Below are 24715 nucleotides of genomic sequence, written 5' to 3'. Positions count from 1 at the left end.
TGGTACTTACATTACTGTCACTTGACACCCTTACATCTAAGCACTCGAGAGCACTAGAGGCAGTGGTGCCTGGGAGGTCTGAGCACTGGAGGTCAGACTCTGGGCACTGGAGGTCAGACTCTGGGCACTGGAGGTCAGACTTTCGGCACTGGAGGTCAGACTTTCGGCACTGGAGGTCAGACTTTCGGCACTGGAGGTCAGACTCTGGGCACTGGAGGTCAGACTCTGGGCACTGAAGGTCAGACTTCGGGCACTGGAGGTCAGACTCTGGGCACTGGAGGTCAGACTCTGGGCACTGGAGGTCAGACTCTGGACATTCAGAGTCTGGATGGTCAGGAATGTTGATATCAATGATTTCAGAGCTGGGAGAAGGCATAGGCGGGTTAGGATCTGTAATACCCAGACTAAGAAGCTCAGAGGTGGTTACAGTGATGTCAGCAAAGGTTTGAGTGATGTCAGGTTCAGGAAGGCTGATATCAGCAGTGGTCACAGTGATGTCACTTTCAGGCATAAGGATGTCAGCAAGTGCTGCACTGTTAGAAGTGACATCAGGGACAGCAATTCCATGAATAATGTCAGCTTCAGGAATGTTGATATCAGTGTTTGGAAGAGTAACATCACAAACATCAACAGACGTGTAGGAGATTGTGAGACTCTGGCCATCGTTGGCCGTAACTTTGTCAGTGCATGACTCAGGAGGACTGATTAGGTAAGAACTACCACTGGAGGGTCTGGTCTCCTTTTGAGTGACAGAGCTGACTGACTCAGGAGGTGAGATGCAGGTTAAAGCAGCAGGTTCGGTTTCTGCTGACTCAGGTTCTGAACCAAGACATTCAGAGTGTGGACGGTCAACTGCACTGTGATAATGCTGACTCAGGTAAGTCTGATGTGCTTCAGTTTCAGAATCCGCTTCACTGACACAGGAGGTTACATTAACAGAGCTGAACTCTGAGGGGTGTTGAGGGGCGGAGGGGTGAAGCATGATGTCAGCATTAAGAAAGGTTGTATCATCGTGACTAACAGAAGATGTCATGTCAGTGCTGGAAACTGTTATGTCTGCTCTGGAAGCCATTGTGACAGCAGTGGTATGAAAGATGTCAGCTTCAGTGTCTGCGATTTCAGCACTGCAGATAATTGTATCACTACTAGGAAACAGACACAGGTCAGACTCTGGGCACTGGAGGTCAGACTCTGGGCACTGGAGGTCAGACTCTGGGCACTGGAGGTCAGACTCTGGGCACTGGAGGTCAGACTTTGGGCACTGAAGGTCAGACTCTGGGCACTGAAGGTCAGACTCTGGGCATTCAGAGTCTGGATGGTCAGGAATGTTGATATCAATGATTTCAGAGCTGGGAGAAGGCATAGCAGGGTTAGGATCTGTAATACCCACACTAAGAAGCTCTGTGGTGTCAGAGGTGGTTACAGTGATGTCAGCAGAGGATTGAGTGATATCAAGTTCGGGATTGCTGATTTCAGCAGTGGTCACAGTGATGTCACTTTCAGGCATAAGGGTGTCAGTATTGGGAGAAGTCATGTCAGTAGCAAGTGGTGCACTGTAAGAAGTGCCATCAGGGACCGCAATTTCATGAATAATGTCATCTTCAGGAATGTTGATATCAGTGTTTGGAAGAGTAACATCACAAACATCAACAGACGTGTAGGAGATAGTGAGTCTCTGGCCATCGTTGGCCGTAACTTTGTCAGTGCAGGACTCAGGAGGACTGAGTAGATAAAAACTACCACTGGAGGGTCTGGTCTCCTTTTGAGTGACAGAGCTGACTGACTCAGGAGGTGAGATGCAGGTTAAAGCAGCAGGTTCGGTTTCTGCTGACTCAGGTTTTGAGCCAGGACATTCAGAGTGTGGACGGTCAACTGCACTGTGATAATGCTGACTCAGGTAAGTCTGATGTGCTTCAGTTTCAGAATCTGCTTCACTGACACAGGAGGTTACATTAACAGAGCTGAACTCTGAAGGGTGTTGAGGGGCGGAGGGGTGAAGCATGATGTCAGCATTAAGAAAGGTTGTATCATCGTGGGTAACAGAAGATGTCATGTCAGTGCTGGAAACTGTTATGTCTGCTCTGGAAGCCATTGTGACAGCAGTGATATAAGAGATGTCAGCTTTAGTGTCTGCGATTTCAGTACTGGAGATAATTGTATCACTACTAGGAAACAGGAAGTCAGAACAGCCTGCAGGAATTTCGCCTTCTTGAATGGTGATGTCAGCAGGTGGAGAAGATGTGTCGTTTTTAGTATCTGTGATTCCAGCAGAGGTATCAGAGATGTCAGCATTGGGAAGAATAGGGTCAACAGTGGAAGCATTGATGCCAGTGATATCACCAGTGATTTCAGAGCTGGGAGATGGCATAGCAGGGTTAGGAACTGTAGTACCCACACTAAGAAGCTCTGTTGTGTCAGAGGTGCTAACAGTGACGTCAGCAGAGGTTTGAGTGATGTCAAGTTCGGGAGTTCTGATGTCAGCAGTGGTCACAGTGATGTCACTTTTAGGCATAAGGGTGTCAGTATTGGGAGAAATCATGTTGTTAGCAAGTGCTGCACTGTTAGAAGTGCCATCAGGGACCGCAGTTTCATGAATAATGTCATCTTCAGGAATGTTGATATCAGTGTTTGGAAGAGTAACATCACCAGATGTGTAGGAGTTTGTGAGTCTCTGGCCATCGTTGGCCGTAACTCTGTCAATGCAGGACTCAGGAGGACTGAGTAGATAAGAACTACCACTGGAAGGTCTGGTCTCATTTCGACTGTCAGAGCTGACTGACTCAGGAGGTGTGATGCAGGTTAAAGCAGCAGGTTCAGGTTTTTCTGACTCAGGTTCTGAACCAAGACATTCAAAGTGTGGACGGCCAACTGCACTGTGATAATGCTGACTCAGGTAAGTCTGATGTGCTTCAGTTTCAGGAGCTGCTTCACTGACACAGGAGGTTACATTAACAGAGCTGAACTCTGAGGGGTGTTGAGGGGCGGAGGGGTGAAGCATGATGTCAGCAATCAGAAAGGTTGTATCATCGTGGGTAACAGAAGATGTCATGTCAGTGCTGGAAACTGTTATGTCTGCTCTGGAAGCCATTGTGACAGCAGTGATATAAGAGATGTCATTTTTAGTGTCTGCGATTTCAGTACTGGAGATAATTGTATCACTACTAGGAAACAGGATGTCAGAACAGTCCGCAGCAATTTCACCTTCTTGAATGGTGATGTCAACATTTGTAGTAACTGTGATTCCAGCAGAGGTATCAGAGATGTCAACATTGGGAACAATAGGGTCAACAGTGGAGGCATTGAGGCCAGTGATATCAGCAGTGACCTCAGAGCTGGGAGATGGCATAGCAGTTTTGGGAACTGTAATACCCACACTAAGAATCTCTGTGGTGTCAGAGGTGCTAACAGTGACGTCAGCAGAGGTTTGAGTGATGTCAGGTTCGGGAGTGCTGATGTCAGCAGTGGTCACAGGGATGTCACGTTCAGGCATAAGGGTGTCAGCAGGTGCTGCGCTGTTCGAAGTGCCATCAGGAACAGCAATTTCATGAATAATGTCAGCTTCAGAAATGTTGATATCAGTGTTTGGGAAAGTAACATCACAAACATCAACAGATGTGTAGGAGTTTGTGTGTCTCTGGCCATCGTTGGCCGTACCTTTGCAGGACTCAGGAGGACTGATTAGGTAAGAACTACCACTGGAGGGTCTGGTCTCATTTCGAGTGACAGAGCTGACTGACTCAGGAGGTGATAGATCAGAAGTATTTGGTTGCACTCGAGTTACACTGTTTATCAATTTACCTGTTTTGGTGAAATTGGCTTCTCCTGTTTCAAATCCAGTCAGTTGAAGGTCAGTCTGAGGTGAGAGAGCAGCAGGTTGAAAGTTAGAGGAGAGTTTTTCATAGCCGGGGGACTTGGCCTGCAGAGGGCTATTTTGTTCGAGAGAAGGCTTATCCTTAGAAAGTTGAGCAATGGGTCTGTCTGGGATCATGTCCCTAGTGCTGATGTTGGTCACTGACACAGGAAGAGTAATGTCAGCTTGGTAACCAAAGCTCCCCACTGGCTGGGGTGAAAACCTTTTCTTCCCTCTTTCTACAACAGCTTTCTCATTTGTCAAAGGCTTGTCTGTCAATGAATCCTGGACCTGGGATTGGTGAGTGTGAGAAGAGGAAGGGGTTTTGGGAACCAAATTGGGTTTGGTTTGCTCTGCCGCCCTGTGTGTGTCATATGAAGCGTTCTCTGGGTGAGATGACACGAAATTAGCTGCATCCTTCTGAACTACCCCCCGTTCCTCACTGTCCATGACCTCTGACTCCGATGCTTGCTCGGGAAGATCTGCATATCTCTTCTTCTTCTTCTTCCAGCTGAACGAAAACGTGCCAAATTTCTTTGATTTCCGGAGGTCATTTTCTGAGGCATAGAAACCTCCCTGGGCCAATAAAAAGAGACAAAAAGAGAGAAAGAATTCTTGTCAAACACTTTTATCACTTCAATGATATAGTCAGTGTAAAACTGGGAATGGCAGACACATTTAAACTGCACAGAATAACCTGTATCACATCACGATACTTTTTTTGGATCAACTGGAACTAACACAGACCTGAAAATAAAGTGTATTCATAGGGTTTGATTTGACAGAGGGTGTGAGCGTGATTAATTGACAGAGTGAAAAAGTTAGAGCATATGTAGGGAGATATTTTATGCATTTGAAGACAAACAGGTAAGTCTGCAACTTAACACGACACCATGCCAAACAGTGTAAGAATATAGTCTCTACACGACACACCTTTATTTGCTGCACTGATTGAGAATAAGTCATCCGTGCACATATCATTCTAGCATTTAGTATTGTTCCACCTTTGCTCTCTCTGGGTTTGACGAATGGTGACTTAGAATCTGTCTGACTGAGTCTCACCTGGAAGTGGACCATCCACCCATAAAGTCCTATCTTAGTCAATGTTTACATGTCCTCTATGAGTCAAAGATGAATTATTTTCAGATAAAAGATAGAAAGGAAATAGGTATAGGTTTCTTAGAATGCCCAGGATTGGTCAGAATGTGCATGCCCTGTGCGTGCCCACTGATGGACGCAGAGAATGAATGGAAGGCTGGGGAGAGGAGTGTTCCATCTGTCAGCAAGACTAGAATCAGGGTGGAGTTCTTCGGAAATTCTTCAATGAGAGGAATCCCCCAAACCAGGCAGGTAGCATTGGCAACAGACACATCGCACAAACGTGTGCCAAATATTTCCATCACAAAGAGACAAACACACACACACACAAACACACACACACACACACACTCAGTACATGCATCTTTCTGTGACACAGAGGGAGAGAGAGAACTTCACAAATGCATCCCTTCCTCTTCACACACAAACTAGATTAGAGATTAGTGATTCATACAAACACATATGCCAATATAAGTACATGTTAACATATTCCCCCATGATTAACAGACAGAGAAAAGTTACCAAAGTTCAGAAAATCCTCCTCCTTGTTTTACTGTAACATTTTCTCAGGTTTTGTACAGAAGCTCAAGACCACATCTTCAGTAATAAGAGTATGGCCACACCAAGCCCAGCATTAAGGCTCTGGATTAAGGATTAATGTGAAAGAACTTCTGCACCTTGCATGAAAATACTTGAAAGTCAACCTGCATGTGATGTTATACAAATAAGATGAACTATCCAGTTATGCTTCCAGTCTTGTAAGTAGAGCGTAAACCTGTCAGTGCACCTCAAAGCTAAAGCTGTAACAACAGTCAGACAAGACCCAAAGCATTCCAGAAGATTATCAGCTGATTTACTTGAATCTGACACAATATGGATTCTAGGGTCTATGGCCAAGTCAGCTTTTCCCAAAGTTTTATTTGGGCTAGAATCAAAGAAACCAACGCAAGTGTAATGAAAGTGTTTTTTATCATTTTGCCACTGTAATGGTTTGTAAAGGTACGAAGGCTAAAAATGATGTAATAAGCTTTATTAAATACATTTTACACATTCTCCACTATATATTATAGAGAGTGATGCTGCATTGTAACTATTGGCTACTGTGATGGTAACTATGACTTTGGACAATGTGTCTTAATTGTGTTGTTTGTTTTTTAATTCATGTTTTTACATTTGGTCTTATTGGTTTACATTATTATGAGTGTGGGGCTACCTAAGCACAATCACCCAGGTTTCATGTGTGGATGTTCCAAATAACTCTAGCTCCATCTACTGGGGAAAATGGGATGAACAGGTCAGGTGTTTTTTTGCTTAACAAACAAAGCTATGTAAATGATACATAATTGTCATGATCACATAGGTAGAAACATTGATTGCGTGTTAGGGTCACTTCATGTAATTATATGTTTGATAATGTGCTTTAAAACCTTGGTCTTGGTTACATTGGTCTCTTAGAGTAATTCATTTTAGAGGGAGTTGTCAGAGGCAGTTGAGAGGGCTAGCCAGTAGCTGGTTTTGAGGCAATGAGTCTAGACCCCACTTTTTAAGTCTTCTGTTGTAAGGCCGATTCAATGAAACACTGGCAAAAGAGGGTGCCACTAGGCACCTTCTATGAGTTGCTGAGGTGAGTCTTAGCATTAGGTTCTGTTACAGATTCATCTTTCTGTGTTAGCTATGTGTGCTCCTCAGTGTGGTGGTGGTGGTGTATTTCGCTTCCACCACATCTGGTATTAGGACTCTTTATGCTATTTTGCATATACGTTGGGTATTATTTTGGGTAATATGGTCCCCTCAAATAAAGAAGCTCTTGTTTACATTGAAGCTTGGTGGGTTTTAGGGAAAAGTTGAGTAATGTAACATTTCTGAACACGTCTAGGAGTCACAACAGAGTTTCAGGGTAAATATTTATCCAGACTGGCTGCTACTCTTGGTTCTTTTCTGTCCGATCCAACTTGTGATAGACCCCACTTTTTAAGCCTTCTGTTGTAAGGCCGATTCAATGAAACACTGGCAAAGGAGGGTGCTCCTCAGTGTGGTGGTGGTGGTGTATCTCGCTTCCACCACATCTGGTATTATAGCACAGTTTCCATGTTATTCTATTTGAGTGTCTACAAGAAGATCAGTTTTTATCCTCAACACTTAGGTTGAGTGGGTTCATATCCCCAGGAGTCCACCCCCAACCCCTCATCTTAAGGCTAGTGACAATTGCCCCAAAATGTTGAGGTACCCCTACCGGAGGTACAACTCAACCCACCCATGTTTTCCCTCATCTCTAAAGTCTCCCATATATGAAATGGATTATTGGATAAAAACATTTAACTACAAAGATTCTTAAATTAATAGATATTGTTATACGCCCCAAAACAAAAAAAATTACTAAAATTTAGCCTGGCAGTATGGGAGTTAAGACGTATAAACTGATGCAGATTGAGAACACAAGCTCTGAGAGCTTTGAAACATGCTTGTAGTCAGGATGTTGCTTTACCTACTGGAAAAGACTAGATGTGAATATCTTGTTGTATGCCATAAGACTTAGGAACACATTGTAAATAATATCAATGTAGAATGTTCTCATTTACTTTGTAGTTACTTTGTCAGGGATTGTCATCGAAACACATATTATGATAGTTTGTTGGAAAGGTGGGGTTGTGCTGAGTCCAGGAATACTAACATTCTGAAATATGGCATGCATATTCAGGGTGCAACGTCCAAAATAAAAGAAGGTGAAACATTGACATAATCAAGTCTCCAGTGCAAAGCCCACTATCAGTGGTGAGAAGAAAGTTGACATTCAATGTTACTGCAAAGTAAGTTACATGAGGTAAGTGCTGCTCTATATTTATGATACATTTAATAATGATACATTTCATATGACACCTATTACTATACAGTTCATATGGAAACAAAGATTGAAATTGAAAGATAACACCTCGGCAATAGCACACACAGGAGACCAGGGCACAGGATTGCTGTTTGGCCTTGAGGAGCCTTTTAATAAAACTATTACTTAACTTCACACAGTACAAATACAATAACTGTCCCAAATCAAACAAATAGTCATCTAATAAAACAAACACTCTGAGGAGGAATGAGCCCTATCCTGAATTTTACAGTCTGCTCTACTAGGCTGTTTTTTTTTAAGCTGCACCATTTGGAACATGGGCTGCTTTTGGTAGTTGGGGGTTAGGCCATCTCAAGTGGCCAATTTGGGGAGGCCAGGCTGTATTTTAGATATTTTATTAGTTTGGGGTATAACAATACCTAACCTAATATCTAATTTACCAATCATTGTAGTAAAAGATTTGTATCCAAGAATCCATTTCATGTATGGGAGACCTTAGAGATGAGGAAAAACATGGGTGGTTTAGTTCTCCCTCCGGTAGGGGTTTCTCAAAAACTAAAGCCCTTTTTGACAGTTTGTCACTAGCCTACTTAACCTAATCTGGGTTCATATCTAATTTCAACCCTTACGCTAATTCAGGTCCCATCTCAATATTGCAAAAAAAAAGTCCCCCTGGCATACTTTAGAACTAGTATAAGGGGCACAAAACACACACAGCTTTTAGACGCAGTGGGGGTGCTCACCGGGCTATCACGCATATCACTTTTCCTAGGCAATATTTGTTAATTTAGCCTACTCTGGTTTTTAATATGGGGTACCATTCGTGCGAAGGAAATCACCGGCAGATTGTCGCAGGACATTACATTACGGAACAGCGGGCTGTCGGAATTATGGGCTTTCGGAACATTGCCATGGAACCTCACCTTCTACCCAGGGTAATTTGTGTCATGTTAATAGTAAAGTTTGATGTCTGAAAAGTTTGGTGGCTTTTGTGTGAGGAGCTATTGTGCTAAATATCTTTTTCTGTGTACCACTGAAATTTAGTTTTGAAATAAAATTGTTGCTATGATTGTTGCTTCAACATGTTCAACTGATTTCTCATCAGTTAAGTGAGTTATAATACTTAAAAGTTTATAGTTTTCCAATGGATTCATTGGGAGTCCAGTTACGAGGGGAGTCAGTCAGTCAACTAAATTAAATACATGTCAAAACTTTCAGGGAAAAGGCTCCATGTGGAATTGAAAGAATTTAAAGGGCAGCAGGATTCCCCTTGTCTTTACATGCAGGCTGTCATGTGACTTTGTGTACGAACTTGAGGACCGACTCCCCATACAACCCCAGGGGATGAATGTGGAGCTGTAACAACTTGGAATGCAGAGACTGCAAAACTCATAGCATTGAAGTGTTACCTTGGAAGCAATGTGTTGAATTTGCATAGACCACCGAAAGCCAACTAACCTTTGACCTTGGGGCTGTGCCGTATAAAGATGCACTACGATCTACGGAGACCTCGAGCGAGGAGTCTTCCCCTCTCCCCTCTCCGGTGCTGGTCCTATTGAGAAGGATAGCATGTCAGTCCTATTCAATCCATTCAGCAGTTTAGTGACTTTCCAGTTATACACAGACTGATTGATTTTTAAAACTTTATGGTGAACTTTATGAGATTAGGTGGCCTTAAAACAATGGCCAGATCTCTGGATGCCATTTGCTTGGGTAACGGTAGGTGTGGCAGGACATCCAGCACATAAACTCTTAACACCTGGGTGTCTCCTTGGTGCCATAGCCATACACAATGTTTAAAATCAAAATAGCGCCGCCAACTTATGTTCTTATCAGACCACAATGAACACTTAAACATCCCGTAATCATACTTGTTTTTGAAAAACATATAGGGTCTGATGTAGTTTGACAGTAATTTGACCTAACAAGGACTCTTTATGCTATGTTGCATATACATTGGGTATTATTTTGGGTAATATGGTCCCCTCAAATAAAGAAGCTCTTGTTTACATTGAAGCTTGGTGGGTTTTAGGGAAAAGTTGAGTAATGTAACATTTCTGAACACGTCTAGGAGTCACAACAGAGTTTCAATATTTATCCAGACTGGCTGCTACTCTTGGTTCTTTTCTGTCCGATCCAACTTGTGATAGTCCTGAAATCAAACTGGTTCTGCAACCTCCCTCCCTTAAGACACACAACCACACACCCACCTTAAGACAAACAAACACACACACAGGCACTCTCTTCCATGGTAATTTGCTTCTTCAGAAATGTGGCTGTTATGGTGGCATAGCATATGGTGTTTGGCACTGTGGTGCTATTTATTAGGGAGATCATCTCATGACATTATTTACATGATGCTATCTCTGTATGTTTCTCTTTGTAACCATGCCAAAGAGCTGGCCCCAGGTTTCACATGGCCATTGTAGTAGTTAGGCCTTCCTGTGATGCTGGGAGATGGAAGAAACATTGCTGCAAGAGAACACCGTTACATTCTACGGACTGTAATCTCAGCTCCTTGTTAGTGGGAAACTACTGTGGGATCTCCCCGGGAAGGATTGCACGCCAATACATACATTATATCTGCGGTGATCCCAAGCAGACAGGCAAAGGGTGTGAATATGTACCCTAAGGCTTCAGCGGCACGCCTGCAAACAAGGACTCAATGACAAGACTCATGTGGGTGCTAGCGTCTGCCAGTAGCTTGTCTCTGGTGTTGCCTTTGCTGCTGCTGTGACAAAGCAACATCCCGACAGCGATCAATAAAGTACATCTACTGTATTTCCTATATCTCACTCCAATCCAGGACACAGCTCCAGTGTAACTTTGTGCATTGTGATAAGCAAACCCCTGTATTAGGCTCGGACCTGATACCTAAACCTTGGGCATGGCAGGCCTGTGTGCTAGCAAGGAGGTGAAAATCCATGGGTGTAGGCATAAGTTGCTAGCACATGTCTTTGTAGCACTTCTAAGAGGGCTCATTAAGTTATTTAACGTTGGCTTTCAATCTCACAATGCTGTTGGAACGTGCATAGGTGCATTAGAAAACGCGTCTGCATATGGGGCTATGCTATGGTAGAACTGCTGCTCTGCAAGTTCTTCTTATGTTTGAATCTTACATACTCCTTATAATTTGCATATAGCAGAAGGAGTAAGCATTCCTGTAATCAGCATGGCAAATGAATAAAAGGAAAACAACTATAATGAATCATATCTAGCATGACATCAACCTCGCCCATGACATCAATGTCGCTGTAAGATAAAAAAAACTGTAATCCTCTTTAATGGTGGTTTACAACATACATCCACATAACAACTTGCCATCAACCCAAGAAAGATATTTACAGGGATTTGACAAATAACATCACACTCTAACTTGTTTCTGGAACAGGACTGAGCATTCCTGCTGATAGCCTTAATAAGCTCCAGAATTTTCAAATCAATAGTGACTGCCTGCCAACTTCTCTTTTTGGCGTTTCAAACCTTGAGTTAGAACAGTTGTTTAATTTATTTAATTTTATTTATCTATGTGCCCCTCCATTGAAAATGTCCAAGTTTCTCATGTAACAATGATTCAATAATTCAGAAACTGGTTTAAGGGATGATTCAATGAGACAGGACGTTTCTTCCTTTGAGATTATCTTCATCATAAACAAAGCAAACTGACACCTTGCTTTATAACAACAATTACTGCATTGCCACAGCATGTTTTTTTTTCTTATCAAACAAGTGAAGCACTATGAGTGACTCATCTTGTCCTTCACCCAAATCGAGCTCAATGTCGCTGGGTGTTGTTATATCAGTGTCAGCTCATCTGGGTGTGTAAAGACAGTGGGCACTCAGCCACTGAGGGCAAAATGGTCTTCAATCCTGCAAACCAACCAAGCAGACTTGACCTGTGATCACACTAGTTGGTCAAATCACCCCATCTTTATTAGAAGTCAAAGTACACAGTCATGTGAACAGTTGTATCCCGGTGAATCATCACATGCTTTGCATTTTAGTTCCTTTTCCTTGAGACAGTTTTGACCCTAAAAGCAAACAGAAGTCTTTTTGACAAACACTTCATGTTGGTTTATAACAGGTATTCGGACATCTGGGTTTGTTTTGTATGTCTTGTTCTCTGTGACAAACACATTCTGTTGGCTTGTTTCTGCATAAAGGCACACAGCCAGTGTTGTTTGACCATCCTGATGCACCAAGCCAATCTAAACAAAGATGACAAGTTGTTTGACAAGAAATATTGATGCGTACCACATTACCTCATTGTGTCAACCAAGAGATTAGCACTTCAGGGTTTTAAAACTGTGCAAGATGTTAACCTCTCACAAAGGAGGGCATCTTTGGGACACAAAACCCATAAATGGGTTCTTCATCAAAGTTATGCAGAATTTCTCATCTGGTTTGATGACTCATGGCTGGTATCTTTATTATAAACCCAAGAAAGACTGAAGCGAATCATTTGGGTCTGCTCCCTCAACAACTGTGCTGTAACATGACTTATCATCACTAATGTTTCTCTCTTCTGCCATTCAACTGAGAAGTGTGTGGCTGAGTCAAGTACTGATGAAACACTAACATGACACCATGTTGTCAAAAACTGCTCCCTGTTCATGGTATTTACTTCAGGGATACTGGGCTCGATTCTTAAAGACAGCATATTCATAGAAGTGTATGACTTTATTGGAAGGTAGAGTGCTTTAATAACATCTGTCCAAGCGTATGTAAAAAAAAATGTTCTGCAAGCTGAGGCTTGAGTGTGTATTTCAGATAAATATGCTATTTGACGATCACCATGAAGATCCTTACAGGAGGGGAACGTTTTACTTATGATGGACATTTTGGAGAAGCGATTTAAGAAAATCTTCGATGCACACCTTGTAAACGAAAGGAGGTTTTGTTTTTTTCCAAAGATGAGGAGATTCGTGAAATTGAGCTGGTAAAATAATTCCACATATTTCACAAATGCAATAGATCAGAGAGTGGATGTTCCACAACAGCTACAAAAGTACACAATATAAATGAAGGGGATATGTGAATTATATTATACAGGCTATAACGTATTACAACCACCAGCATGCAAGCAAACATGAACCTTTAATGGGAGTGGGAGGCTTTTATGTTGCAAAACAGTGTAGATTAAGTGTTCAGTAAGATACTGTGAAGTTAATTTGAAGTACTTTTCTGAGTATGTATATGTAGGCTACATAATTCTTATAAACACGCTATAAATATAAGACATTTTTAATCTACAAACAATGTATTAAAGCGGACTGTTCTATCACCGTATAGTCAAAGTATACAGCCACAGTGACATACCTGTCAGCATCTGTCACCTCCAATACAGTTTCGTTATCCGTCTTTTTCTTCTTTTTAAACTTAGGAAGTTTGAAAGATTTCCCACCGCCACCTCGATCATCCTTTTCCGTGCAATCTTTTAAATTCGCTTCGCTTTTGGAAAATAGACTTTTAATGCCGTTCTTCGTGAAGAGGCTTTTTTTCGCCATTTCTGCGCCTCAGGTCAACAAGACCACCTGGCACAACTTTTTCTACACTACCTCACCACTAGGCAAACTGATGCAGCAATGCAACAGACACCAAACGCGAGCAACGAATCTACCTTGACTAATGAGCAAAGTGAATACTTATCCCCGTCCTTCAGCAACAACGTTTTACCAGATAGTAGCAAGAGAAGGCCCGCCTCTATCAAACTGATAGCACCTAAATTCCGCTGCAAGTGATCTGGTCGGAAATGTAAAGCTTCAGAGAAAAAGGTGGTAGTTGAGCAGATTAGCTTTGTCACATAACAAATATTGGCTCAAAAATCGGCCATGGGCTGCTCAAAATAAACGGAGAGGGGTTATTGTAATACCCAGGTTTAGGCTACTTCTTTAGAGAATACTTTCACAGATACTTTAACAAATACTAAGCAAATGGTAAACTGAGAAATGAGAGTGTATGTGTTGCATAAAAGCAAATACAGAGTCCCAGACTCTTGGTATCATTTTCACAAATACATTATCACAATGCACAAAATCCTATAGTTTATGCAGACTTCTTCTTCATTAATTCTATTATTCAACAATTACATTTATGAATTAAGAAAGTGTGTTTAATATCCCAGATCTATTCATCTCTTGCTCTCTCCCTCCCACCTTGAAATGTAAGTCTTGTCACACAAAGAAAATCACATAAGCTTTCAGCTGTTCTTCAATATTGACTGAAGGAGGGCTTCTCATGAGAAAGCATCATGTGGCAGCCACATCTGCTATATTACAACTTCTATAAAACCAACATAAAAGTTAGTTAACATAAAGTAGTTGTTGATGTAGGTATTTATGGATTTAATGGATCCTACTTCCACCTCCGCCTTTCCGCTCATCTTCACTGATTACCCTCCAGAGTTCCTGGGAATGTTCTTTGTGAAGATAAATCTGGTACTAACAGCGTTTTCCACATGAACTTGGTTGGCAATAGGGTTATTTTTAGCTCAAAAAGGTTCCCTAAGAGATGGCTTCATTAGTTGAACCTTTAGGGGTCAAGCAGGAGAATCCTAGATTTCAGATTCCCTTTTGAGAAGGTTGAAGGATTCAACTGTACCTAAGCAAAGTCTGCTGATCTCACCAATACTATTTTTAGCTTTTCACAAGTGCTGCAGAGTCCGCTTCTAATGTTACAGCTACATTTTTAAATCCAACTTCCTCCTTTTTTTTCAAATCTGTGTTTACACATGTTGTAGACATCCATTTAATTTAATCATGTCCTTGGCATGACAAAAGGTCAAATAACAGCACGGCTTGATTGGCCTGATATCAGCTCTCGTAGTCAAAGCCTGCCAGTACAGAAAGTTTGAGGATATCACCAAACTGGAAAAGCCTTGAACTGTCAACTTAAATTATTTTTAACATAAAAGATTGTTATTAGCTTTGTGAAGCTGACAGTAAAACAGCTGTCTTACCATCCATCCCATCATCACAGTTATAAACTAGGACAAATCTTGTTGTGCTTCCAAGCCTCCTATCATAGACTAAGGTATTAAAATCAAGACAATGATGTCATGTACATAAAGATTTTATTTTATATACTGTAAATTATTTACAGCTGGTATCAGTGCCTCTTGGTCAAATATAAATAGTGACACAAAAAGCATCACAGAAATAAACAAAACTAGTAGACATATTAACATAAAGTTTCCCTAAAACATAGTCATAATATTTTTGAATCATTAAATCATTACATGAGCTGCTATGAAATCAATGGTATGGTCATGGAATTGCCCAGACATTACAACCATATGGTAAATTGCCACTGCATCGGAATACTTTTCTATTCTCTGAATTAGTATGTATCTGACATGAATAAACATGTGAAGTCAGTCAGTCATGCCTGTGGAGACCTCTAAAAAGGCATGTCTCAATCTGTATGCGAGTTAAGTTTCAACCACGTACAGTGATGATTTATACATCACATAGGGGAAATTATATATCACAGTGGATGGTAAGTGGGAGGAACTATAATGCCTGGTGCAATACCTCCACCTGGACTCTGCAAGATTGTATACAAAACCTTGCACTTTCCCATGAATAGTGGGGTATTTTGGTTTTTGTATGACCTGTGAACAAGTAGACACTTTGTGCAATAAACTCAATTGAGTGGCATGCTTTGCTACCATATGACTGTTTTGTTTTATAATGTGTTATCATTACATGCATATTGGCAATTTTAAAAATGTTCTACAAAATAATTTGAAGTACTTCTTCTGGGAAGCTTAAGTTAACCAAACTAGATTTCTCCCTAGGGTCACTTTACTGTTACTTTACTTCTTGATGGGTGAAGTAGATGGTAGCTTGTAAAGTTATGCTTTCAAAGTAGCTTACCCATCATTTGAGTGTATATGTCATTATATGCAATTAGTCTGCCAGTAACACTACTGGTAGTGTTGTACAAAAGCATTTCACCAATAAATGAAACAAGGACCAATGTAAGAATATACTGTATTTTATCACATTACAGATTAACCATCTATACTCTATGTGAGTGTGCGCGTACACGTTTCCTGTAATCCTTAATGAGTAAGTATGCACCTCCTACAGGGGTACAGCTTTGGATGATTCTTTCTGAAATGAGTTCCATGGGGATGCATTTCACTGTCTAAACTATCACAGAGCAGCACACAAACTGATGGAATAAAATAAATAACTACATGAACAATTTGAATTTGAAACATTAAAAAAACCCTCTCCCAGTAAAGGTGTTCCATAACTATGAGTTTGGAATTGATGCTTGACTTATGAATTATCTTAATGAATAGGAACGCAGCGGTGTTGATTTCCAGAGCACCGTTAATGGGCGATTAGGCTTGGTGAAAAAGATGTCATTATGTAGGTTAGCACATACTTGGTAAGACCATTAATTTAATATATAAGGTACTTAAACTCAGAGAAGATGAGAGGGACCATGACGGCACAGGCACGGTACAGAATTGCCACGCTGCTCAGAATGGCACGAGGCTTCATCCACCATGGCTCACATTTGAAGCTGAAGTACATGGCATACAGTGCCACCCCAAAGAAGTGGCCAATCAGTGTCCGGGGATGGGGCGTCAGCCTGCAGGAAGACAGGAAACCGATTTGATTATCTGTTTGAAGCTGAGTTCATTCAGAGGCCTGTCAGGATATGTTATTAATAGATTAGGATATATAGAATGTACAGGATGTACATATGTTATATCCATGGTTACAAGATTGGCCTCGGCCTAGATCTAATTTAAGCTTCTGTGCTGCTGCTGATTCGGCTATTGCCCACATTACGGCTAATGCTGCATGGTAATAGATGCTGCTGCGGCAATGACAAAACCAAGCAATATGTGCAAATAGAACGGGTGGTGGTGGGAATGGTGGTGGGAGAACGAAGAACCTAACTGGTGTCTAGCTGCAGGTGTGATTTTCTTAAACAAGGCAACATTGGGTGTGTGGAGAACCTGACTGGCTGATAAAAGCACCTCAGAGACCAATCAGCACAGGCGAGTTTACTGACTGAACTTTAAATAATTTACTGTTGTCAAGGTAATTAAGCCTTCAGTTATATGTAGGTACATTTAGCATGAGGCAAAAGGTTCTTTAAGCGGCACTTACACTGACAGAAGTCCAACAGGCCCAGATATACACTCCCCTCCCAGTTGGAAGTAATGGAGGCAAGCTTGTCTAAGTTGATGCAGTGAGCCTGGGAGGAGAGACATTCAATTAAAACATCTAGTGCCAAGACACAACACCTTGAGCACTATTTTACCTGTGAAAAGAAACAGCTGGCAGAAATGGCAGCGCATTCGCGCACTTTTGCACAAGCAGTAAAGACAGCGGTAAAGGTGTGATCAAATGCAAGGCTGTGAGCAGAACCTGGGCAGTTCATTAGTGGAAGGTTTGGTCAAAGCCAACCAATAGCATGGTCGAGCAATCCCTGAATGCTTCACACAAAATTATAATGGCCACATATTCAATTTAATTATCTAAATTAGTTCAATGGAATACATTTGCAACCAGAGAAAATGTAGAGGTTCGGCTAAATGTTTTCATTCTGGCACTTGCTGTGGAGCAACTAGAGGGAGCAGAGGAGGTCATCTCTATTTTCTATGGACATAAGTTTTGGATGGAAACCCGAGTTTTCTTAGGCTACTTCCACTCATTTCAAAAATAGCATAGGCAACGTACTGTGTGATGATGTGAAAGAATGCCTGCTTCCCTACTAGTGCAGAAATGTGTAGGCGAATGTGCAACTCTTCCAAAAAAGGGAACATGATATTTTTTGACAGATAGATAAATCTGACTTGGCCACTAGAATGAATACAGGAACAGGATATAGAGGTATATCTGTGGAACACCTCCCTCTAGTGGACACAACTACCATTGTGTTACTGTCATATCCTCCTGGGAACCAAGACAAAAAAGTGTTCAATTTCTCTTTTTTTTAATTTCCTTACTAGCTATGGTTAAAAAAAACCCACTACAACTACAGAGGACACAAGTGTATGGGTCGGTTCTCAGGAGGTTACTGCGGCCACCAAAGGGTAAAGCTGCATTACAGCCAACATACATCATTGCGAGCCACATGACAACTACACCTAAGCCTCTGCAAAGTCCATCTGTACCGGTTCAGTAAAAACCTGCACCTACTGTCAGTGGCAGCAAAGAGTTCATAGAGGGCCTCTGCAAGAATGTTCACTACGAATGAGTGTGATGCCTTTCTCTCCCAGTGGAACTTCTTCTTCGCCTACCAAAAAAGTTAAAATAAAGATAAAGAGGTAATAAATATACATATAGAAATGGACAAATTGTTAAAAGAATATCTGTTTATCTCTCTTTTAGAGTGGAAATCAGTCAAAACACACATAAGATGTAATATGGCCTAAATAGTGAGAGAGAGTTGATCTGTTGACCTGACCTGTATCAAGGCTATGTTATCATGCAGGTCAGGGATACCTCTCAGGAGGCCTCTCCATATCCTCAGGTCATTGAGTGCTACGCTCATACCACTCCCAGTCAGTGGGTGGCGCATGTTGTAGGCATCTCCCAGCACAAGCACACCTGGGGAACAGAAGAGCCACGGAAACAAACGTTGTTGACTTCTGAGTTCAGATTCATTTTGAAGTCATTTGTAAGCCATAATAAAATTCAGTGTCTACCATATTGAATGTCACTTAGTCTGGTAATCTTTACCAAACAATATACTTCCGTAGTTTTTCAACAGTGAGATAAGCACAAGTTGCATAGTAATAGCTATTGCTATACAATACAATCTGTCTGTATTGAATCTATCAGGTGTCCTTTAACTAACAAAATTACACTAAAACGCATCTCTTCAAAAAACAACAGATGGATAGACAGAAAGACAGATAGAGTGATGAAGAGAGACTGATCATAAATTATGTGCATATATGATGCCTTTAAACAGTGTTTTGCAAGCATGTGTAAATTCCATAACAGGTGTGTGCAACGGGGATACCGTGACGGATCAGCGTGGGTGTTATGGACTTCCTGGCCACCTGTGAGTCAGACTCACCGGATCTAGTCGGCGTGACAAATAGCTGCTTACTTAACGAGAGGCTTGACCTTCCCTCTCTAACGTCTGAATCTCTTTTTATCTGACTCACCTAAGATGCTTATCATGCAGGTGCTCATGGGATTATGGGTGCTGTGTTTAATATGGCTTCTGAGTGGAGGCTTAGCTATGTTGCAGGTGCGTGGTGACTCATGATATACAGCTGGTGTCCTACCACATTTGTTTACTGGGAAGGCAGGAAGGAAATTCGCAGGCATGGACCTCAAGCGATCATTCTGCAGGGCCTCCAGGAACGGCTCCTTGATGTGTTCTGAAAATGTGATGGAAAAAACAGTTCTGTTACATTTGATTTGTCAAATCTCAACCATAGATCAGTTCTTGAGTTATGGAGAGTCAAGGCAAGTCAAGGCAAAGAATCTATTTAATAATCTCTTGGCATGTTTGACAAGTCTTGATATGTTAGATTCAAACATCTAGAATGGGAGGAATCTAGCTATTACTGATGGAAGAACATCTGAGGGTTAAATACTGATTATATCATGTATAACAGTGAAGTACAACACTGTTGATTCCCATTCCCAAACAAATGCAGCTAGCATAACATTAATCTAGGATAACATTGCAGTTTGGACTGTGGCTTCAAACCACCTAAATGAGTTACATCAGCTAAAGAGCATTTATACATACCTGGCATCTGAGGGTAAATCCTGTTGGTCATGTACTCATTCAGGTTCCTAGGCAGGTCACCACGGATGTCCACCAGCACGCGGGTGTCTGTGGAGGAGATCTGGTAGATGAGGATGGGGCTGGGGTCGGCCAGCACCACCTCAGCGTGGTTTGGCCTGAACTGGGGGGAGTCCTACAAACATGATGGGGGAAAAGAGCTGGTAAAACATTGAGTCCAGTGAAGAGAACCATGAAACAGCTGTTTTAAATCAGCGCTGCCAAGATGTATTCAAAAGGTTTTGAATGGTTTTAATCTAACAAAGGAGGAACGCACCTCCTAGTCAATCAAATGAAGGCAAGGAATGTGTGGTTAATAAATGGATAATGTGCACTCATGTTCTAAAATGAAGTTACAATTTAACTTAATTTTTGTATTATTATTTATGTTGGTTTGGGTAAAATACGTATGTCAGTGTTATGTTAATGTAAAAAAATGACATAGGAGGGAGAGATCCGGAAGGACATCCAGCATCTCACTGTACCTTCATGATGCACCCCACAAAGTGTGAGGAGGTGTGCACTTTCCCTGAGCCAAGACCTTTCCTGAATTTGGAAAAGCAGCCATCAGCCACCACAGTCAAAGGAGCATAGACTGTCTGTTTAGGGATACAGAAGATACATTTAAAAAGGTGATTAACTGTGTTATGACCCTGGCGGGTCTAGGCCCGCCCTGCGATATTTGCATGCCTGTTCTCTCTATCTCTAAAGCAGCTGATACAGGTGTATCAGTGATTGGATGGGCTACAAAAGCCCTGATCAGACATCAGTCAGGAGAGCTTTGGAACACTGACATTCACCACAAGTTTGCTATAATTATAAGATAAATATATACCTGCAACCATTAATAAATAACTTATATTATTATTATTATTATACATTCTGCGTGGCCTTTATGTTTCATGCATCTGAGCCGTGCATGTAACAACTGTAACCAAAATAATAAAATATTAACATATTAATTGTTATTATATCTAATGAATAAGAATTATATACATCAATAAAATTAGCATAAGGAATTCACAAATAAATATGCTAACTATGTTAAACTACCTCATGCATTCAGATACATTTTGCCACCAGGTACAATTGTTGTTATTGGAATGTATTGTTTTTTAGTATGTTTTCGAGATTTGCACTTGCCTAATTTAGTCATATGACACAAGACATTTTCAACTGGCTAACAGTATAAGTCAATTTTGTTTCATTGGGCCTATCTCTCCAAAGCTTTCCCTCTTGCTCACCTGTGTGTTTCCAGATTCCTTGTCCCTGTACTGGATCCCAGTCACACAGCCATTCTCCTCCTGCAAGCTAGTCACTGTGCCCTCTATAAAACGAACACTGAACACACCGAAGAACAGTCTGTCAGTCCCCTACAAAACAGCAATGTACAATTGACAAATCCTTTGACCACCATCACAAATATATTGTAAAATTTGTAAGGCAAGGACCAGGTGTGCTTTTGAAAGCGTGTATTGGTTATCTTAAGAAAGTCCAGGCTCACTGTGGTATTAATTTACTGCTGACACTTAAGCCGGTTATGGTGAAAGCATAATCCTTTAACTACTAGAAGCTTTAACATCCAGATAACCCTTGTTAGGGTCCAACAAAGATCTCTTCAATAGAATATCTAGGTAGAACATTAGAAGGGATGTCAGTGCTGACAAAGTTATTTTAGCTGTCAAGATTTTTCGCTTTACACTCCAAGAAGTATACTTGCTAACACTTACTTAGGCTCAGCTAGCGCTGCACAACGTAGGCCCATGATGAAGCGGCCATGGTGGAAGGCCCGACCACACTGAACCTCACTCCTCTCCTGAGGGTAGGGGATACCAATTGCTGTCCCGCTCTCTGTGTCGTGCAGCACGTAGCCATTCACTATGTGAGCATCCAGACCTTCGACTGAACCTAGGAGGAATTGAGCATTAGGCCCGAAGAGATCTGCAGGCAGACCCCTTGGAAAATTGGAATTCATATACCAGCCTAAATAATGGTGTAAGTGGTAGCCATGACAGAAATTAAAATATAATAGTACAACAGCACGTCTAATGCCACTTCCCTCACCAAGTCACACTACAAAACTGTAGTTAAAATTAATGAATTACAAAATGTCAGAATGTATTAGTAAAGTAATATATTAACAAACGTGCACTTACCTTCTAAGCCAAGCTCTTTCAGTGCACGATATCCACCTGGTTGCAATAACTCGCCCACTATCCTATCAGGTTCACGGAGATCCCTCTCAATCACTGTGACCCGACGACCATCACGACCTAAAACCGCTGCCATGGCAGAGCCCAGGACTCCGGCCCCGACGATAATGATATCGGGGTCTGGAGGAGGCACAGTCGCCGCACAGGTGTTCTCTGCCTCACATACTCCGCTTCTACAGGTGCGTACCTTGTACAAAACCACACCAACCAACAAGTGTCATTCAAACGTATAAAGCCTACCGTTATAGCATACACTGTAGTTTGTTATTTGGCTACGTCTGCCCTGAGAAGTGACAGATAGTCATATCATTGTACATGTTCTGTGCTAACAGTGTGCTATTTGGCATGACTGAAGACTCGACAAGGATATGATAGCTGGTTCACAAATGTTAGATCTCGTTAAGCGCAAGCGAAAACTGCCCTCTATGTTAACAATACGTAGCCTACCTTCACGCACGTATCTTCTTCACGACAGCATTCCTCTGGAACAGACTTGGTGAAGACGATATGAGCAAGTGGCAAGGAGGACACAACGTCCACCACCGTGCGAAAAAGCAAGGGTAGTTTTTGGATTTGTCCATAGCGGTAAGCAACTAACAAAAGTAAAAGGACAGTGGCAGCGAAAACACATAAACCAAAAACAATATCTTTGTGCGTCAAAGATAGAATCGCGTCAAATTTCTTGTAAACATACGTGAAACTAAAAATACCAAGGAATGCCCACATAGCTATGCTAAAAGTTTACACTACCTTCAATGACAGGTCCTTCGTAAGTTTCACTGGGTATAGCCTTATTCGCCAGTATAATAAACCTTAATAAGGACTATCTAACGTAAGGCTGGTTTATTCGAATTAGTGACCTACAAATGAAGGCAAACCTTAATGCTAAGGCATCATTTCCCGCTGTCAAGCAGGAGAATCACCGCAGACAGCGCCTGTCTCACAAAAATAGGTTGATGTTATTTATAAAACCGGATCAGACAGCGTGCCAGCCGGTGCACCAGATTCAGGGCTACAGCATCTATTATGTTAATTAACAACGAAGCATCCGCTCGTTGCAGCCTATGGTAGCTTCTCCCGCCTACTTTGTAGAGATGCCCCAATATAGGTCTTATACATTTCATATGATTAACATTTGTTATTTGGTGGTTGTTCCCTCAAGCCACTGGCTAACAATACTGAGAAGTGCGTCCATAAGCTAGTCCATAAGCTAGTCTACTAAGTGGCTTACGTTCGTATTACAAATGACTACGACTGGGACAGATATTGAAAAAAAACGACGTTCTTTCACCGTGTTAAGTAGGCTATTGGACGACAGTTTCAGACGTTATAATGTTTTTAAATAACACCACAAATGCTGAATTTGTAAATATAATTGACAATCCTTGAGCAGTTTAGTTATTCCAGGAAATGAAAATCAATAAAATATAAAATCGTAACTAGTATGTGTTATGTTACACAGTTACCTCAAATGTAATTGTCATTTGCAAGAGTGACTTGCTTTGCCAAAATGGGGGAAATAAAATGCATCAAATGATTATCGAGGTGAAATATTTACCTGTTTTCAGACGTTTTATTTTAATATAGTTCATCAGTAGGCCTAGCTATGTATTTTACCTAATGTCAGAAGGCTTTATGTGATAAGTATGCAGAATTCCAGAATTCTTTCTTACAGCCTTATACACGAACTCAACACACTAGGTAGGGCTAACAGACAGAAAGTCACACAAAACCAACTACACATTGGCACACAGTTTCAAACAGAATAACCTACTAAAATTAATACAAGCTAGAAAAAAGGCACATTCTAAATTGGAACATTAAAAACAGAATTTCACATTCACTCATCACACCCATGCATAGTGAGGGAAACTCACATCACCACACACCAGGAACTACACAACTCCCGCTACAACAATCTTGGGATGGGAAGACCTTGTTTTCATTTTCAAAAACCCCTTTTCTCTACATGGAAAAAGTTATGCGAACACAGTGAACCAATTCACTCAGTGAAGAGCATTAATTAGCTTCGTTCTTTTTGGGCTTTGACTTATGACAAATACTATTTTTTAAGGCTACGGCTACGGAACTATAGTTATTACACATTTGCTATGTAATTACCGAATTACCGAATTTTTTATCTGCAACTTAGATCAGTTTTTCCATAACAGTGTAAACAGCAATAATCACATTGAATCTGATCTTTTCAATTCTGATTTGGGCCACTTCCATACGATTTTTGCCATACGACCTCAGTCTGAAAAGTCATATCGAAATTCATGCGACTGACAATCGCCTCAATTATGTGCTGGCGAGAGTCGTAATTACATACTTGGAAGACAGTTGCAATGCACGTAGAGAGTGGAAGGACAGTGAGGTGTTAAACGTCATTGCAAACATGTTACATTATTAAACATTTTAAAAAGTTATGTGAACAGCCATCTGAGCAATACATTCGGAATTTAGCACTAAGGCTTGAAGCATGATCATAGCTTTCCATATGTGGTCCTGAATCAGGCACAGGTCTGAATTTTTGCAATGCAACCTCCATCTAAACAGCCTTCACAATTCTGCACTGGCAACAGGTGAACGCATACATGGAAGGCAGGGTGGAGGTAGTACACACACACACACACACACACACACACACACACACACACACATCCATACAGAAATTGCATCAATTGCTGCACAAAAAGGCATAGTTAAAAATGATCATGCCTCGTAATTCGTACAAACTTTTCAAATGGACAGGATTTGTAACAAGTTAATTAAATTGGCCAGCGATGCAATCAGTTTTGTCGTGTGATGTTACATAACAATTTTATTTTCATTTTTCACCTTTTCACCTCCAAAAGACTTTTAAGACCTAATGAATACATATCCCAAATGAATGGAAACTATGTTTGTTAAAATATTAATCAAGTGCCACAA

The 24715-nt window shown here is 41.2% G+C and overlaps 2 protein-coding genes across 4 annotated transcripts in view; one reads left to right on the top strand and one right to left on the bottom strand.

Annotated features, from left to right (window-relative positions):
• Positions 1-24715, top strand: part of LOC308364295 (prolyl endopeptidase) — a 202513-nt gene that overhangs the window by 114892 nt on the left and 62906 nt on the right. The window lies entirely within an intron of this gene.
• LOC308364866 (squalene monooxygenase-like) lies at positions 15773-22715 on the bottom strand. 3 transcript variants are annotated; one of them, XM_080838142.1, is made up of 11 exons: positions 22229-22715; positions 21725-21968; positions 21299-21509; positions 20813-20909; positions 20054-20167; positions 19533-19704; positions 19060-19155; positions 18228-18370; positions 17960-18056; positions 16925-17012; positions 15773-16397 (listed from the first exon to the last, which is right to left on the bottom strand). In XM_080838142.1, the coding sequence occupies exons 1-11, from the start codon at positions 22505-22507 to the stop codon at positions 16205-16207; spliced, it is 1734 nt and encodes a 577-aa protein (XP_080694268.1). In that variant the 5' UTR covers positions 22508-22715; the 3' UTR covers positions 15773-16204. The 3 variants fall into 3 exon arrangements, 2 of the variants coding, with proteins under 2 accessions (XP_080694268.1, XP_080694269.1); XM_080838143.1 differs by having other exon boundaries at positions 21299-21476; XR_013968640.1 differs by having other exon boundaries at positions 16350-16397; positions 18266-18370.

The sequence above is a fragment of the Sprattus sprattus genome (assembly GCF_963457725.1).
Source record: "Sprattus sprattus genome assembly, chromosome: 4".
In the NCBI taxonomy this organism is placed as follows: Eukaryota; Metazoa; Chordata; class Actinopteri; order Clupeiformes; family Clupeidae; genus Sprattus; species Sprattus sprattus.
The sequence above is the reverse complement of the archived record's forward strand: the minus strand, read 5'-3'. Positions and strand labels throughout refer to the sequence as shown.